The sequence below is a fragment of the Diabrotica virgifera genome, chromosome 5, assembly GCF_917563875.1.
Source record: "Diabrotica virgifera virgifera chromosome 5, PGI_DIABVI_V3a".
In the NCBI taxonomy this organism is placed as follows: domain Eukaryota; kingdom Metazoa; phylum Arthropoda; class Insecta; order Coleoptera; family Chrysomelidae; genus Diabrotica; species Diabrotica virgifera.
Genome location: NC_065447.1, coordinates 236,212,779 through 236,232,878, shown reverse-complemented (window position 1 = coordinate 236,232,878; position 20,100 = coordinate 236,212,779). Strand labels below are relative to the sequence as shown.

General features: G+C 31.8%; 1 protein-coding gene across 1 annotated transcript in view; it reads left to right on the top strand.

Moving 5' to 3' along the window:
- The first annotated feature begins 12,541 nt into the window (after positions 1-12,541).
- LOC114331096 (E3 ubiquitin-protein ligase TM129) overlaps positions 12,542-20,100 on the top strand; it is a 34,602-nt gene continuing 27,043 nt past the window's right edge. Inside the window, exon 1 of the mRNA XM_050650890.1 lies at positions 12,542-12,858. Within this exon, the coding sequence (XP_050506847.1) occupies positions 12,616-12,858 (243 nt within the window). The 5' untranslated portion in view covers positions 12,542-12,615. The remainder of the gene's footprint in view (positions 12,859-20,100) is intronic.

Genomic DNA, 20,100 nt, shown 5'->3' with positions numbered 1-20,100 from the left:
ACCTATTGGGTTGTGAAGAATAGGTCCTAAAACCAAAAAAAGTTAAGTAAAGTTTTCCATTTTAGTGGGCGCTTGCCATTTTTTAATTTAATTTTCCATTTTCAACAATCGTTTTTTCCGATTATAACGCCATCTATCCATAATTCGAAAAATTGTTTCGAATAAAAGTTACTTATTTTTACGTAAGGAATCCAAATCGGCAATAAAAAATGAGGGACCCTATTTAAGATTTTTAAGTAACCCCCCACCCCACCTCCGCGGGGGGTCGTGTTTGGTGCCATTCGATAGATTTTTAAAAAATATTGAACAAGTATATTTTACAGTTTTTCGATCTGATGTTCCTTTCGCGAAATATCGCGGAATTCGTATTTAAAATATTAAATTTACCCCCCACCCCTCTCCGTGGGAAGTCGTGTTTGGTATCATTCGATAGATTTTAAAAAAATATTGAGCACATATTTTTTAGTTTTTCGATCTGTCATTCATTTCGCGAAATATTCGCTTTTTTGTTGGGAAATTTTGGGACTCACCCATTTCCTTACGCCCCGCCCAAATCGTCAGATTTTTAAAATATACACTCTTTTGCATGTACTTAATTTACCTTATCTTAATCTGACAATTTCGAGTTTTTTTAAGGATAGATTTTTTATTTCGGGCCCCCCTTAACGAACTCCCCTGTGTTAAGAGCCAATATATGGTAGAGGTACATCTGCAGGGTACCAGGTTTCTCCCCATATGATAATCTGACGCGCTCGAGTAACTGCAAAAATCCCCGCTTGGGCTCCCCTACCATTATTGACAGTCTATAAAAAGTTTTACTAATTGAAACTTTTATATCACTGACAGTGGTATAAAAATTATCTCTCATTTAAAAATTAATCTGCCAAGGCAAGAAATGCTAACCAGGATACCATAGACATCAAAACGGAAGGAAACAAGATAAGGTATTGTAGGTACCATCCCGACTAGTCTTGAATGTATACAGTAAAACCATATAAAGAAGCGTTTTTAGAGAGGGTATATCTATAAGTCCATGAAGACATTTTTGTATTACTATAAATATTACTTAACGGTTTTCGGGATATCGTTTATCATGTGTGACCCTGTATATATCTTATATATTAGATGTAACACTACTTTCAAATGAACCTAGTAACAATAAGATAAAAATTAACTTTTTACTTGTCAAGATAACTTTACAAAAGTAGTAGGTACCTCGTATCTTTACAGTATTTTTTACGTTTAATTACCAATAATATTACATGCTTACCTTTAAAAATTTGGGTGTATTGAAGCCATGAGAATTTTTTATTACTTGATTGACCCATTTTGTAATTTAAAGGTAACCCTATTATATGAGGCAAATATCTATCTAATTCTATAAGTTTTGCATATTTAAATCATTTAGAAACATATTAGTAATACAGTTTTGTAAAGTTATCATAAATATAATATATTTTATGTACTCTTAGTATTGATTTTCTGTATACTGTGTTTTGTTAAAAGATTTATATAACTTTGTTTACTTTTCTTAATAAAAAAATTATTACAAAATGTGTTGTATTATTTAAAAATTTAATTCAACTAAACGAAGTCGTTTCCCTTCCCTTCTACGACTTCCCTAACTAGATCAATTTCTGCATAAGTTTCTTTCTTGGCGCATACCAACATCAACATCTTTTACCGACATGTTTTGGTCTCCCCATGTCTAAAGCGTCTCCCCCAGATTTTCTTTGGTCCTTGTCTTCTACACCTTCCAGGAATCCGCATATCAGCAATTCTTCGTATTGGATAATTAAAGTCTCGACGCGTCGTTGAACATGACCAAACCATCTTAACCTATAATCTCTTATTTTGGCATCAATTGATGCCACCCCTAGACTTCCTTTAATGTACTCACTTTTAATTTTATCCTTTTTGCCCTTCCACTAATTCCCTAAGCATTACAAATTCTACCACATGCATTCCTTGTTCATATTTCTGTTTAACTGCTCGAAGTTCCGTACATCATAGCTTGTCTTATGGCTATTTTAAAGAATTTTCCCTTCAAATTCATTGCAATTTTTCTATCACACAATACACCACTCGGTTTCTTCTACTTCATCCTTCTTCTTCTTTGAGTGCCTCTCCTATCGGAGATTGGATATCATTAGGGAGATTCTAATTTTATTTACTGCTGTTTTGAACAATTCGTTAGTGGTACAGCCAAACCACTCTCTCAAATTTCTCATCCAGGACATTCTTCTACGGCCTGGATTTCTTCGTCCTTGGATTTTTCCTTGCATTATATTTTGTAGGAATGTGTACTTTTGTCCCCTCATCAGGTGGCCTAAGTATTCAAGTTTTCTCTTTTTTATATTCAGTGGAACTTCTGGCTCGTTATTTATTCTGCGTATTACTCCTTCATTTGTAATTTTATCCGCCCAACTTATTCTTACTATACGGCGGTAGCACCACATCTCAAAGCTTTCAAGATTTTTAATATTCCTCTGTTTAAGAGTCCATGACTCCACACCGTAGAGCAAAGTACTGAATACATAGCATTTTAACATTTAACATTTCTAGTTAGTAGATGAATACTAATATCACGATTACAAAATATTTTTTTCATTTTTATAAAAGTAGACCTGGCAATTTAAATACGTCTTTTTATCTCGTGATTTTGGTCACCTGTTTCATTGATAAGGGTTCCCAAGTATTTGTATTCGTTTACTTTTTCAAGTTGGGTACCGTTTATTGTGATACTAGTGTCATTTATTGGATTCTTACTGAAGGTCATATATTTGGTTTTTTGACGTTCATCCTTATGCCGTAGTTATTACATATCTCATTCATACTTTCAACTAGATGTTGTAGATCTTCCGCTGTTCTTGCCATTATCACAGTATCGTCAGCATATCGAATATTATTGATAACTTCTCCATTGATTATTATCCCTTCGTTTGCATATGAGAGAGCTTCTTGGCAAATTGTTTCGCTGTAGATATTAAACAAGAGCGGTGACAATATACAACCCTGTCGTAACCCTCTACGTATTTCTATTTCGTCCGATGTTTGGTTTTCTATTTTTATATTATCTCGCTGATTCCAGTACAGATTTAATATTATTTGTATGTCTCTGTTGTCAATGTTCTTGCTCTCCAGGATTTCTTTGAGTTTACTGTGGCGTACTTTGTCAAAGGCCTTTTCAAAGTCTACTTCATCCAAACAGCTCTAATTATATAGCATGCATCTTTATCTATTTCACCAATTCTCTATAATACCTATCCTATATACCTATTCAATCATTTCACCATATAAATATCTTTTTATTTGTAGCAATTCCATCTATAAATGAATATTCCAAATACATACTCTGTTTTTGTCCTTCTTCTTAAGAGGCAACAGTAGTGATCAAAAGGTAGCAACAAACGCGGTCCAAGATTGCGGCTGTAATTTTGAATATTTTGACGAGATATTTGGCACACATATTCGTAATATAATAAAGAATGGCGGTACAGAGCCCAATTTGAGAGATATGTTAGTATGTGGAAATTACTCTATAACTAAATAAAATATTGCCAAAAGGAGCCTGTACCGCCATTAAGAAGAATAAGAAAATAAACTTTCTTCAAATAAACTTTTTTATCCCATGCCTAGATTTTGTGTCATATTGGACCAAATTATAGTAAAATTTTTTATCTCTAACAAGAAAATAACTGATTAGTCAACATAGAGAAAGTGTTCCTGTCATTTTGACAAATCTTGCGTCAGATTTCTGTTCTGTTATCTGTATACGGATTACGAACACCCGATACGAATCGTATCCGTCATGTTTTACCGTAGCGCCGCGCGCCGTAGAGTGTTCGTAATCTCTATGCAGATAACAGAACAGAAATCTGACGCAGGCTTGTCAAAATGACAGGAATACTTTCTCTATACGCTCTGAGCTTCGCTGGTGTCGCTCCTGGCGGATTACTAATTCAACTTTCACTGGTAATTTTTAAATTTATTATTTAATTGTTATCGCTTAATATTTACAACGCAAAAAAGTAATTAAATTGTAATCGATTTTTTTAAGATTTTGCTAATCATTTTGACGTTCTATTGATAAAATATAAAAATAAAAAAATTTCTTGTTATTTGAGGAAGGTGGAAAAACCATATGTATAACATGGGAGTAAAGTGCCTTTTCCTCCCTTGAATGATTACTGCCCTCTGCTACGCGTCGGGCAGTAAACTTCATTCTCGGGAGGAAAAGTAGCACTTTCCTCCCTTGTTATACAAATAGCTATTAAGTATTTAATCGATGGTGTTACAACTGGGCACGCGAGCTTTCCCCAACACGACTCTACCTTATCGGCAGAGTATACGAGAAGTGTACAGTAAATTGAAGCTGTAATTACAAAAAAAGAAATATGTATTTGTACTCACTTTATAACGCTCAAAAAATTACGGGATCTGGATTTCAATGCATATTTTTTTTATAATTCTCGTATCAAAGTTACGCGTTAAGTTAGTCGTATTGATGACAGTTGGGGATAATCCGCGACCCGTTACAACTGTTCGTTGCTGGGTCTACTATTGCCTTCCAATCTTGTCGATCATGTTCTACCATCTCGCACTGTCTCACTTCATGGTCTTCAGATCCTCTCTGACCTCTTTCTTTTTCTGACTGGTTCTTTCACCCTTTTGTTAGGTCATTCTACAGCTCTTCTCGCATTTGGTTTTTTCCAAAATACTTATCAGATAAACCCCTGCTTTAAATCATATCACAATAATCTACGATAAATAACATTTTTTGCATTTATTGCTAACTGAGTTTTTCCTTTTCAGAGCTAAATTTGGATTAGCCTATATTGATTTCAATGATCCGCAAAGAAAAAGAGTAAGAAAAATGTCTTATTATTACGAGCATATTATTAAAACGAGGTGTCTGTTAGAAGACAACTCATGTCAAGATTAAAAGTTCGTTTAATAAACATATTGCTAATCAAACTTCTTTTACTTATATAAAATTAACATGAAGTAAAACTCCCTAGTGTAGTTGGTATATTTAATAAAAATTCTAAAAAATTTTTAAAAATCCAAACGGATTACGTTCAAAACGTTTTCGGACTTATCAGTCCATCATCAGTGAACTCTCTGTCCTTGCTAAATAGCCACAATGCCAAACACTGGTCAAGATGTATGTTCTAACTACATGGTGAAATCTGATCTACAATTTGGCTTACATTGGATGCCAACGGATTAGTACTAGGTACATGATGCTCTACTCCATTAATTAAGAGATTTTTTTTATTATTAGGTCTACATTGAACTACGTTTAGTCTGTCAATCTAATCCGTTGGCATCCAATGTAAGCCAAATTGTAGATCAGATTTCACCATGTAGTTAGAACATACATCTTGACCAGTGTTTGGCATTGTGGCTATTTAGCAAGGACAGAGAGTTCACTGATGATGGACTGATAAGTCCGAAAACGTTTTGAACGTAATCCGTTTGGATTTTTAAAAATTTTTTAGAATTTTTATTAAATATACCAACTACACTAGGGAGTTTTACTTCATGTTAATTTTATTTAACTAGATGGTATACAGCCAACCTTCGGGTATTATCCCGTTTTATTCTTTTACTTATATTTTTTTCATTTTTAACTTAATAATAACACTACCTATTCACTATTTGATGTTTGATTTTCATCTAAATATGCAGGGCTAAAACTCAAAGAAATTGAAAATATATCGAATATCAAAATTATTCATTGTACCTACAATCTTGGAGGAGATAACAGGTAGGTAGCCCGAGAAGGCTTTACCAAAATGAAAAGCTTACTTTGTAACAGTAGCATTAATATCAGACTTAGATGTCGTTTTCTGCGTTACTATGTATGGTCACTACTACTATCTGTAACGGAGGCCTGGATGCTCAACATAACGCCTATATGAACAAGTTAGAAGCCTTGGAACTCTGGTTTTATAGAAGGATCTTGAAAATACCTTGGACAACCCACACTACCAACGAAAATGTTTTAAGGAGGAAAAGTACAGCTAAGGAGCTGCTAAAAATCATCAAAGTTAGAAAAGTTAGCTACGCTAGGACACATAATGAGAAACGAAAAGTACCCCCTCGCGTAACTGATTATCCAGAGGACGATTAAAGAAAGACGGAGTCCCGGTAGGTGTCAGATTTAATGGCTTAAAAATAAATGGCTTAATGGCTCAGAGACTGGACCGTCCTTTTGATTCAACATATGTGTTTAGAGCCGCATTGGATAGAAACAAATTTGACAGTGTAGTCGCTAACGTCCACTAAAGGAGATAGCTCCACAAGAAGAGGAAGAAATGATAACATTATAATATACCTACACGGAAATGCTCATCGCCTTCACCATTATCATATAAATTCCACAAACACATCTTATATGTTTTCTTTGGACTTCTGTTTCCAGCAACTTGACACATCATGTTTTGGATTCGATTATCCTTATTTACTACATTCCACATGTCCTAGATTATCTTAATACGAAGCTTCTTATTTTGACAACCTATTTTGACTTTAGCTTTATAGCTTTATCTAGACTTCTAGGTTACTTAAAATAACGTAATTGTATCTTTTTCTGCCACTCCATTCGTCCATCTAAGTATATTATCTTTTTTGCAACATATACAGTATGTCCCTGTAAGTTGTATCCATATGGAAAACTTTTTTATTATTAATTTTACGAAAAAAGTCATTCTTCATAAAAAGCTCTGCATGGTCCAAAACCTAAGATTCAACCATCAGATATCAAATTTTATGAATATTATACGAGGTATGTCAAAAAGTTTGAATTTCACTCAAGAGTAAAGTAGCTTTATTATTTTTCACAATATTGAAAATTGCTATTATGAAAAGTTGTTTGGAATTAAAAACTATATTCGAATATGCAATTACATCCTTCTAATTGAAATTTTTTTTTTGAAAAATTATGGATAACTAACATTATTTTCAGTTATTTCAATTCTGATAACTCTTTTATTATTAATTTTACGAAAAAAAGTGATTCTTAATAAAAAGTTCTGCATGGTCTGAAACCTAAAATACAACCATCTTATGTCAAATGTTATCAAGTTTATACAAGGTATGTCAAAAAATATGAATTTGGCCCAAGAGTAAAATACCTTTATTTTTCACAATATCGAAAATTGTTATTATGAAAAGTTATTAAGAATTAAAAACCATGTTTCAGTATGTATTTACATCCCTCTTATTGAAGTATTTTGACCTATAAAGGTACTTTACTTTTGATCTAAATTTATCTTTTTTGACACACCTCGTATAAAATTGACATAAGATGGTTGTATTTTAGGTTTTAGAGTATTTTAGACTATGCTGAACTTTTTATTACGAATCACTTTTTTCGTAAAATTAATAATAAAAGAGTTATTAGAATTAAAACTACTGAAAATAATGTTAGTTATCCATAATTTTTCAAAAAAATTTTTTTGTCAATTAGAAGGATGTAATTGCATATTAGAATATAGTTTTTAATTCCAAACAACTTTTCATAACAGCAATTTTCAATGTTGTGAAAAATAAAGCTACTTTACTCTTGAGTGAAATTAAAGTTTTTTGACATACCTCGTATAATATTCATAAAATTTGATATCTGATGGTTGAATCTTAGGTTTTGGACCATGCAGAGCTTTTTATGAAGAATAACTTTTTTTCGTAAAATTAATAATAAAAAGAATGTGTGTGTACTTTTGTACGCACGTAAGAAGTTATACTTCTACTACATATTATGTGATTTTTAAGACAATACCAAAAATTTTAAAAAATTAAAGAATAAAACGCACACAAACACATTGAAAAATGCCACAAAGAAAAAATTATTTCTGAACGATAATAATTGTTGGCAAAAATTTTAAATACGCATTCTCTGAAAAAAAAATTATATAACAAATAGGTATACTTACAATCATAACATGGAAAAAAAATAAAAAAAATAAAAACTTGCATCGGGAATCGAACCCGTGACCTTCATGCCGCTTTGATTCGTAATCGAAGCCTAGACTCACTCGTCCAATCCCACATTATTTCTCATGTGGAAAAATAGGGTAACTGAACGTTTTACTGTTTGACAGTTGTTTTAAATATATAAATATGTAATTAAATTATGTAGTTTAAATCTTGTGGAAGAAAATATTAAATAACAAAACAGTAACAAAACAATATATTAGATGAAAATTGGTAGAACTTTTGTTGGTATAGTATTTTTACTACAAAAACGTTATTACGTAGGTCAAAATTTTTGACGTAAGAGAACTGTCAAAACATTAGAATGTGACTTTCATTATTGTCATATTTATTATAAACATGGCAATAATGAAAAGTCACATTCTAATGTTTTGACAGTTCTCTTACGTCAAAAATTTTGACCTACGTAATAACGTTTTTGTAGTAAAAATACTATAATCAAATTAAGTATGTAAATCAAAGCATTACATACCTACTAGATAAATAAATCTACGCCAAAATATCATAATTTAAAATTAAAAATCGGACCTAATTTGGGATTTCTCTCTAAAATCCCCATTCTTGAGGAAATAAATGTATGTATTCCAACCTAATCCAAATGTCTAATTACAATATGATTATAATAAAAACTACTTACCAAATTAGAATGAGTTTTCCTTGTCCAAAATAGTCCAAAAGTCCAAAAATATAGGTATATGAAAACTATTTAAAAAGGCAGTATAACTATTAACTAACTTTGTTTCTTTTCACACAAATTTCAAAACGCAACAACCATAAATAATCAAACTACACTAGGTTCGCTTTCAAGATGCAGTAGAAAATAAACAAACCAAGACACGTTAAATGCTACTAGGAGCACTTCCGATTCATAATTTACAATGTATAAACTTTGGAAATCATGATTTGGAATGTACAATGTATATAGGGTGAGGCAGATAAAGGGCCTATTAGAAATATCTCGAGAACTAAAGACAATTGAATTATGAAAATTGGAATAAGGGGGTTTTGAAGACTGATCTATTTAATGAAAATATTTTCATCTATTTGGTACTTCCGGTTATACCGGAAGTTGCTTATAACTTCGTTTTTTTAAATAGGACACCCTGTATATTTTTACATATTTGGATTCTCCTCGATTTCTTCTTTCTTAAAATATAAGGTTTTGTAATAATATACAAGGTAGGTTAAAAGATAATTACGTTTTCTTATCAATTTCGTAGCAATATTCCCACCCTGTAGGATTGTAGTAGTTAGACATAATAAACTCTATTTATGTTCAAATAATTTTTAATATATTCTACTATTGTTAACAATTATTAGTGTAGCTAAATTTTTAATTTTAGTATACAGGGTGGGTCGAAACTCGGAATGAGTATTTTCTGAGTTTTCTTAAATGGAACACCCTATATTTTAGTATTGTAATAAAATGATATTTCATGGTACTTTTTACTTCTTAAGCATTCCCTATACCTAACTGCTTTAGTTTGTGCTTAATTGTTAATCGCCCCAACAATCTTAACTTCGATGGTATTTTGATACCTCAACCACTATTGTCAATTTTAAGTATCAGTATAGATTAATATGTATTTATTTCCAAAAAATTATTTGTGACTGAATATTTTCACGACCAACCTAATACAATTTCACCTATTTTGTGTTGCAACTAAAGTTTGGCTTTAATCACCAATAACTCACAAATTAAAAAAGTTAGGTATAGGGAATGCTTAAGAAATTAAAAAGTACCATAAAATAATATTTCATTACAATACTAAAATATAGGGTGTTCCATTTAAGAAAACTCAGAAATACTCATTCCGAGTTTCGACCAACCCTGTATACTAAAATGAAAAGTTTAACTATACCAATAACTCTTAACAATAGTAGACTATATTAAAAATCATTTGAATATTAATAGAGTTTATTATACCAATCTACTACAATCCTACAGGGTGTTAATTTTGCTACGAAATTAATAAGAAAACGTAATTATCTTTTAACCTACCCTGTATAATATTACAAAGCCTTATATTTTAAGAAAGAAGAAATCGAGGAGAATCAAAAAATGTAAAAATATACAGGGTGTCCCATTTAAAAAAACGAAGTTACAATCAACTTCCGGTATAACCGGAAGTAGCAAAGAGAAGAAAATATTTTCATTAAATAGTGCATACCTCAAAATCCCTGTATTCCAATTTTCAAGATTCTCTTAGCTTTAGTTCTCGAGATATTTCTAATAGGCCCTTTATCTGCCTCACCCTGTATACATTGTAAATTATGATCCGGTTGTGCTCCTATAGTGGCATTTAACGTGTCTTGGTTTGTTTATTTCTATTTCTACTGCATCTTGAAAGACAACCTAGTGTACAGCTGTGCCACAGCCGCCATTTGGAATAATTTTTGACATGTTTTGAACATCCAATCAGAACAAAGTTATAATGCGCATGCGCCGGGCTGATAGGTTTTAACATATAAAAATTCACCCTCTATCGCCGGTAAAGAAGTATATCTTCAAAAAAGTTTTCCATATGGATACAACTTACAGGGACATACTGTATATGTATGTATATCGTATTCTTCTTAATATCCATGCTTTGTAAGTGTGCAATTAAGAAGCTCGCTGTAGCGAACTCGGCTGGTTCAGTGTTCGGTTTTCGCACACAGGTTTTGGGAATTCTTCTTCTTCTTTTTCGAAGGACCAGCTGGGAATCCAGCACCTGTAAGGATTACTCTTTATAAGGGATAGGGAATGGTTGGTAGGTAATAACACACAATGGTGTTTATCGAACAATAAAAATATGTTTATTGACGAGTTAAATGAATAGAAGGATACGTGAGAGATAGAAGATATTATATCTTTACATTATAAGTTTAATTGTGAGACAGCTTATACCGCGTAGAGTTTAACTTGTTGGAACAGCAAACCGTTTAGATACAATGACAACACCGCGACTTTGATGATAGATGATTAAATAAGATGTACAAATTATCTTTTTTCTACTTACAGTTGATAAAACTATGATTGATTTACCACTTGGCACTAATCACTTACGGCCAAGTTGGTATGGCCACTGACACTAATTATTTGGTTAGATTTGTTAAGAAACAGACGAAAACTACCGCTCTTAAAATGCGGTGTGCTCTTGGCAAAGGTTGGTAACAGACTCTCAACTCTCAGTTTGTAGTTGGTCAACTTCTAGCTTTGTTGTTTGGCGGGAAAGATAGTTGGCGGGTATATCGGTAAAGAACTAGTTTTAAAGGGACAGGTACAAGGTTCTAGTGTGTTGAAATATTGAAAATATTTGTACACCGTAAAAATTTATGGGAAATTTATACAGTAAGAGCTCCACGAAACAGAGGAGAACGTAACGATACCTGTGCAATACCTATAGCGTGACTCTAAAAAAAAATGTTTGGAACTAAAATGTTTTTTATCTTTACCTTTTAAGCATTTTTGACACTGGATTATTAAATTGTGAGGTACTCTAGTACTAAAAGGAACTCTTGCTTTAAGTCAGTATTAGGATCGTAAAAATGAAAAAAATAAAAAAAAACAGTTTATTTTACCGACTTAAAGCAAGAGTAACTTTTAATATTAGAATAGGTACCTCATAATTTGTTAATCTAGTGACAAAAATGCTTAAAAATTAAAGACAAAAAAGGTCAAAGTTATGCGATAAAATAACCGTTACCTACCCAAAATGGACGCATATGAACTATGACCGGTACCAAAGACCTACTAGAATTTCCTACTAGAAAACCTATTCAACCGATTTGAAAAAAATTTGAAAACCTTTAAAAAAATCGGTATATTTTACCGACTTAAAGCAAGAGTACCTTTTAGTACTAGAGTACCGCACGATTTAATAATCCAGTGTCAAAAATGCTTAAACGTTAAAGAAAAAAAAGTTATGCGATACAAAAACCGTTTCCCTAGTCTAGCCGAAACGGACGCCTTTATGACCGGTACTACAAATTCGCAATATCGCAATAGGGCTTTTCATCGATTGTCATTTGTTTCGAGCTTCTGTCATGTGTCACATAATATTAATATATCTACGACGTACGTCTTTGGTTTGTATCATTGGATATATCAATAACGTATGACGTAGATATATTAATATTTAGTGACACATGACAGAAGCTCGAAACAAATGACTGTGAAAATGAAAAGCCCTATTGATGCAATCGATTTATATCTGGAAGATAAATAGGCGTCCCAGTTTTCATTTTTCTAAATAGAAGCGTTCTGGAGGCATTAACAAAACTAATTACAAGACGCCATGCTCCATCTCGATTCCAGCTACTAGGTGAATTGGGTTAAATTGCCTTAAAATTATCTGATGAATCACCGGTCTTCGTTTGTTAGGAGAGTTTCTGGACAACCTATATAATGATTGATCTGGTTCTTGCGATGTTTGTAACCACGCTGTACTCGAACTTAAGTAAGCATTCACAAATCATTTAAAACTTCCCGCCTCATATTGATTTTAAATTTAACGCTACGTCTACACTGAAGATGTCACTTAAGTAAACGTCATTGGTAAACGTCAAATCAACTGGTAGTAAAACAAAAAACAACATAACCTTGTTCCTATTGTTCAGTTTTGCTCTAAAATGTCTTCAGATTTCGTTTTTACTGTGATATATTTCCTAATAAGTATTTGCTTAATTTATCCGCCCACAGAATTTATCACTGCTGGTGTCACTATACCAAATATTTTTAGTTTTCTTTTAGGAAATGAGCATGAAAATTTTATAGGATATCACATAAACAAGAGTTGTTTGTATCTTATTTTTTATTCTGTTTTACCAATTGGATATTTAATATTATCGTTTTTCCTTGGATTTAACAATGTCGTAAGTATATAAGGTGTTTCTTTTAAATACATAGCATAAATTATTAAAAGCTTTCATGGTGTGGGTGTTTTTTGAGATAGTAATAAATATAAAGTTTAAAGAGTACATAAGTCAAAAACTTGAATAAGTTATTTATAAATAACTCTTTTAAATGTATTTTCTGGTTTTTCATTCATTCTTAAGGTGTATTTTATACATGATCTGAAATCAAATATTCATTTGTTTTCAGATTTTTCATATTAAACAATGGATAATTTATGAATCAACATATAGGGCTTATTTGAGATAAAATAATGCTAAATAACAAAAGACGCATGCACTTAAATAATATCAAAAGTTTCACTTTTAGTGAATTTCTGAACAAACCCTCAGGGTCATATCTATTTATATAGGTACTGCAAGCTTGTATATTTATATACTCAGTTCCCGTATGCCATGGAGCATGGAGAAGAGTTGCCAGAGACAGGGGCCAATGAAGGATTGTTCTGAAGAAGGCTTTGACTCATAAAGGGTTGTAATGACACTGATGATGATACTCAGTTCCCGTAACCCAGTCCCAATTGTCTAGTAAATTTAGTTATTATTTTTTGCTACCTTGGTTAAATTTTGTTGGCAGTGACTATAATTACTTTACATTACAACCAAGCAAAAATGCTCATAGCCAATATTTAAACACAAAATATTCACCTGCAAATAGGTTGTACAGTAATCCCTCTTCAACCAAGGGGGTTACGTTCCGAAGAGAAAGGTGTGGTTGGTGAAACCGTGGTTGGCGAGGGATCCACGATCCAAAGAAGAATATGACATATAATCCCAATTTGGATACGTATATTAGTATGTACATAGAAAGAAATACGATGAAATTGCATATCTGTGAAATAGTATTATCATATGAACAAAAATAAACGCCTACATTCGTCGGTATTTTAAACCTTCTGAACTATATACTAATTGCTGTAGTCTTACTACTAAGAATAAGCCTCAGTGGCGTATCATGAGTGTATCATAATTTAACGTGACTGGTCAAATTATAAAAAATATATATAACAATAATAAAATATTCTCATTAAATATTCAATAGATATTGCAACCGCGGATAAGTGAAACCACAGTTGATGAGTCTGCGGATAACGAGGGATTACTGTAGAAATAACATTCAGACTATTTACAATCTGTTTCATCATCATCATTTTCTTTGCCATTATCTCTATATGGTGGCGGTTTCCCTAATTCCATTTCTCCATAAGTTTCTATCTTGGGTCAGATCAACATCAATCGCCTTTACCAACATGTCCTGCCTAAGCGTCTTCCCCCAGGTCTTGTAATTTCGCTGATATCTGATCCAAAACTAATGAGAATAAATAAATAAGTAAGGACTAAGCACCAAAACTTGGTGCAAGTCTAGCTTTACTTGTAATTTATCAGTCTTTGCCACACCTGTCCTAACAGTAGTTGTTACTCCCATACATATCTCTCACAATCTTTATATTATATTCACCGGGAATCCTTTCTTATTTATTTATTTACAATCTGTTTATTGAGTCAAAAGGTTGACCGGACCGACCAGTTTCAGACGTTATAATTTACTATCGATCTTCATCTTCAGGTCTTCAGTAAACAGTCCACTTGAAAACCTGAAGACGGACAGTAAATTGTAGTCTCTGAAACCAGTCCGGTCATCCTTTTGACTATATAAAGCAGATTATGAAGTCTGAATATTATCTCTACAGCCCATTTAAAATGGACTCACACATGCAACCCATTCATCATTATTTACATGCAGTTTATTATACATAGTTATTAAGGTACCAAGGGTATTATAAGGATAATAACGCTTGAGGTCAATGGTGTATAGATCAAGGGCCTTCGGCCCGAGGTATATACATTGACCAAAAGCGTTATTATTATAATACCAGTGGTGCCTTCAACGTTGAATGTCTGACTAAATTATTCTTTATATGCAAAAAATTTGAATGAATTTTGAATTAATTAGTTTTCCAATAAGTACATTTATCAGAAATAGTTGTAACGTAATTGTGGTAACCATAGTTTTACTTAGAGTTTTAATTGTCAACTTGACAGTATTTAACTCGTTATTTAAATTTAATAGGCCCTAGGGTGTTATTTTTCAATAACACGCCCTTGGGCGTTATATCGTACTTAATAGACTTGGAAATAATATCATTATTTGTCAAAAAATAATAGACCAGTCGGACATTAACACAATTAACTGCATCCATTTAAACCAAAATTAATTTGTTTTTGAAAGTTTATGGTTGTTTAAAGATTAATAATATAAAGTTTAATCATGATTTTATTCCTTTTCGTGTACTGAAAATGTCATATGAGTTAAGTAAAGAAAAAAAAAAGAAGAAATTCAGTATTGAATCAGGTTCGTTTTTCTGAAAATCAAATTTTTTTATTTTCCGCAAATTTTTCGAGATAAAATTTTTTATTGAATTAAAAAATAAAATTTTATAATTCATCAAACAACTTTTAGCGCTTTGAAATGTTTGTATCAATGTTTATGCAGAAAAAATAGATTAAATGATAAATATTTTGATGTTACAAACAGATAAGGATAGAGATAAACATACAATTTTTATATACAAACATGTTATTGGTGCAGTATCCGAAAAAGTATCATTTTTTCTTTGAGTTGTTGTTCACACAACTGTAACTGTGTGTAAACACTGTCTGTAACATTCACTTTTCATTTTAAAATTTTTCCTTGAAACTTCTATAACTTTTTTAGCTAACCCATAATAAAATTCTAGTTACCAGCAACCTTTAGTTTTCACCCAATTTTGAATTATGCACGTCCGTCTGTCTGTCTGTGAACACAACTCCTCCATCATTATACCAGGTAGAATGACAAGTGAGGTGTCAAATGAAAGCTTATAATCCAAGGATGATATTAAAGGTGAGAAATTTGACCTAGGCTGTCTCTCCGTCTGTCCGTCCGACTGCGAATGTAACTCCTTTGTGACTATACTAGGTAGAATGACAAATGAGATGTTGAATAAAAGTTTATAATCCAAGGATGGTACTACCTATAGGTGAGAAATTTGACCTAGGACTTACGGTTTGAGAAAAGCAACCAGAAGTACTGTTTTAAAGTCACCGGAATAGTACAAGTGATATATTATTCGACGCGCCCGATTACTTTGGGTGAAAACCTAGGACTTACGAAGTGCAATTACTTGTTTGGAGATTGTCTACAAAAATTTAAGGTCTTGACTCCAAATCAACACTTAACAGAATATTTTTATATATCTCGACTTTTAAGTACCTTTTTGAATATGATGAAGAATAATTTGTGGATCGTTTCTATTCTGGCTCTGGATACCAGTCTTCATTTAATCAATTTCCCAAGCACTTCTATTGGGCTACTCTCTCTATGTTGATATTAGACACCTCTCTTCATTTCTTATAATTTCTCTCTCCTCCAAAGTGAAGAAAAAAAAGGTCTCTTTCATGGGTGCTCATCTTGGATATTACATGCATTTATAGATTTTGGCATAAAGAATTAATAAAAAAATTCTGCAAAAAAAACAGCAGCCCTGTTCCTGGCTGCTGGAGTTAGATACTTCAGTTACGTGCTTCCTAGTAAAGCACGAAGAAGTTCATTCTGATTTAAAAGAGATTAAAATTGCAGTCACACGAGGAAGTGTCTTTTAGGGCCAGTATTGTATCTGTTGTGCACTAAATATATTACATACTAAGTTAAGTCAAAATACCAGTGATGCATTCATTGGTGATAACCTAGTTCTTGCATTGGCAGTAATTACGAAGAGGCAGTAGAGAAAAAAAAATTCATGATTGGATGAAATTAACAACTGGGCAAACAGTGGAGAATCCAAGTCTGTTGATATTGACGCCATAAAAAAAGAAATAATTAAAAATTGATCAAATTAAAATATTGAATTTAATTATTCCCGATATTTAAACCGTTTTTGTTTTAAAACTAATAAGTGCTTACCATCATTGTTCTATAAAAATACTAGAAATACTAGAACTTTTTTTGTACAGACTGAACATTTTGTATGCGCTATCTCAAGTTATTAATTTTATCTGGATAACAGTAAGCAGTTTCAGATGTAATAACATTAAGTAATGAGATTATCCAACAAGTAATTTAACACGAATCCTCCGTACTAAATATTCAAGCTGAAAATTAGTTTATCAGTTTTATAGTTCCTCGAAATTTAAATGAATGTAAAATTGAAATAATGCATTACTTTAATGCGACACCATTATGTAGGATTTTTGTGGTTTAGTTTGTTAAAAAGAATAATGCATTTGTACATAATTAACAGAAGTAATTTTTGAAATATTTTGCAATGGAGAGAAAGACGTTGATGTGAAAGGTTTCGTATGTCTTAGCGCTGAGCTTCATATCCAGTTTATATGCAGATCCTCTTCTTCATGATTACAATTGATCGCATGTTCAGTTGTAAGACCGTAAGGTTGTAGAAAATTAATACAGCCGAAGTAGATGCTTATTGTGATGGTCTTCCAGACCAGCGGCGGCCGGTCAGGGTCGGCAGTGCCGACCGAAACATTTATAGACACACTATAGATTTTTTTTAATATGTAATTTAATCGGAGTTGATGTCATTTGTATCTGAGAAATAAAAATGTCTGTCAGATAATACAGACTGAATTTTATTCATGGTTTTTAAAAGGATTCGGCCAATCCGAGCGTTAAGTGATCCCTGCGCATAAGAGACTTTTCAAAAAATGAATGATCCGAGCCATTCATCTGACTGTTTTCGGCAAGCCGACCCCAGCTCATCTCGAACTTGACGATTTACACGTAAAACTCAACGAAATACGAGTCGCAGAGCAACCAAACGTATATTTCTCTCCGTAGACATTAAGCGGCAGGTACGGCACATTTAAATCTGCCGATGTTTCATTTGGAAGCATCGACAGAAATTATAAAAAATAATCACGCCGTTTACAAAACCTATACTATTTCAGTCATGGGGCGACTGAATTCGAGTAGGTTTTGTATGCAGAATATTAGTTACATATCCTATGCTATTTCGGTCCAGAAATTAACTGTATCGGTGTAGGATTTGTAAGCGAAATTTTTTATTATTATTGAGCAAAAGTCTATACTGTTTCAGTCATGTAAGTAAAACTAATCAAATATTTACTAAGTGGATTTATAATTATATCATAAAATTTAGATATGTTTTGAAAATTAAAATTAATAATACCTATATATTTGGATAATATTAAAAATTAAAAACAAATGAATAATTACTAATGTACGAATATATACAGTATATCCCTGTAAGTTGGAACCATATGGAAAACTTTTTTATTATTGATTTTACGAAAAATATATATTCTTCATAAAAAGTTCTACATTGTCTAAAACCGAAGATGCAATCATCTGATATCAAGCTTTTTCAATAGTATACGAGGGATGTCAAAAAATATGAATTTGTCTCGAGAGTAAAGTACCTTTGTATATTTCACAAGATTGAAAATTGTTATTACATAAATTTGTTTGGACTTAAAAATAATTTTCTAATATGCAACTACATTGTTCTAATTGAAAAAAAAATTGAAATTTTTTCTGTAAAGATACTTTACTCTTAACAGAAATTCATATTTGACATTTCTCATATACTAGTAATAAAACTTACTAGTAGTAATATCAGATGTAATAATGCAAAAGTAATATCAGATGATTGCATTTTCGGTTTTAGACCATCCAGAACTTTTTATGAAGAATATGTTTCTTTTTTTTCGTAAAATCAATAATAAAAAAGTTTTCCATATGGTTCCAACTTACCGGGACATACTGTATATATTCGTATATTAGTAATTATTCATTTGTTTTTAATTTTTAATATTATCCAAATATATATTATTCATCTTAATTTTCAAAACATATCTAAATTTTATGATATAATAATAAATCCACTTAGTAAATATTTGATTAGTTTTACTTACACGACTGAAACAGTATAGATATTTGCTCAATAATAATCAAAAATTTCGCTTACAAATCCTACACCGATACAGTTAATTTCTGGACCGAAATAGCATAGGATATATAACTAATATTCTGCATACAAAACCCACTCGAATTCAGTCGCCCCCATGCCATGACTGAAATAGTATAGGTTTTGTAAATTCGCATACGGGACATGATGAATCGGAGCATTCGTTAAATCAAAGTAATTATAGAGAACTAATAAAATTGTTTAAGAAATACGATTTGAAATTTTCCAATTTTTTTTCTGATTCGAAGATATTTAGCGGCGTGTCTAAAACAGTACAGAATGAACTAATATAATCAATTAGTTACCATTTTGAATAACGTTATTGAATCTGAGATTCTGAAAACCATTTGCTTTTCGCTAGAAGTAGATGAAGCTTCTGATTACCATGTCATTCACAACTGTCAATTGTTGTTCAATAGCAGATTTTCGTGAACAGCTTTTTGGAAGTTTTTTATTTTATTATCGAAGGCGACGATTTTATTTTGAAAGCGCTGATATCTCGATCCGTGAAGCAATTGGTTTGAGAACTTTATTAAATGATTACTCTTTTAATATTCTTTTAAATATTTTTAAGAAAGTGTTTGCCCAAACCCATTTGATATTCATTGTTGTTCAAAATCAGTTAATTGTCATTATTTATTCCAAAAATAAAATAAGAAAGCTGGTGCAAAATCTCAGAGATTTTCGTAATGATAGAAGTTTCCAATATATACGCAGTAGGGTGGTTCAAGATCTTATGTGAAAAACTCAAGTTGAATGTAAACCCCAGGGGACCCCCCAATTCTTTTCTAATTGATAAAAGAAGTAAGGAGCCAAAATATGAAAGCCGTAAGTCACTTGAAAGGCAGTGCTCAATACTGTTTACATAATGAAAACGGGAATATTTTTATCGATTTTTGAAAAAATTACAAGACATGTTAGGATACAAAAACTTAATTTATTTGTTTATTTTACATTGGAACCCATGTTTAAAATAAGTACATTTTATAGTGAAGACCAATAAAAATGAACTCTTTAAATTTTGTCTTTGGAAATGGATGGTTCCTGTAGGCTTTCTAGAACGGCCTTGTTTGTTGGCTCGGTCGGGACTTGCTTTCGATTAGCCTCTACAATCTGCAGTACTCATTTGTTATGAGTTTGTTAAAATCTTGAAATAGTTTTACACCTCTTTCTGCGATGTCATTGACCACTTTGATTTTATTTACTGTATTTTTTG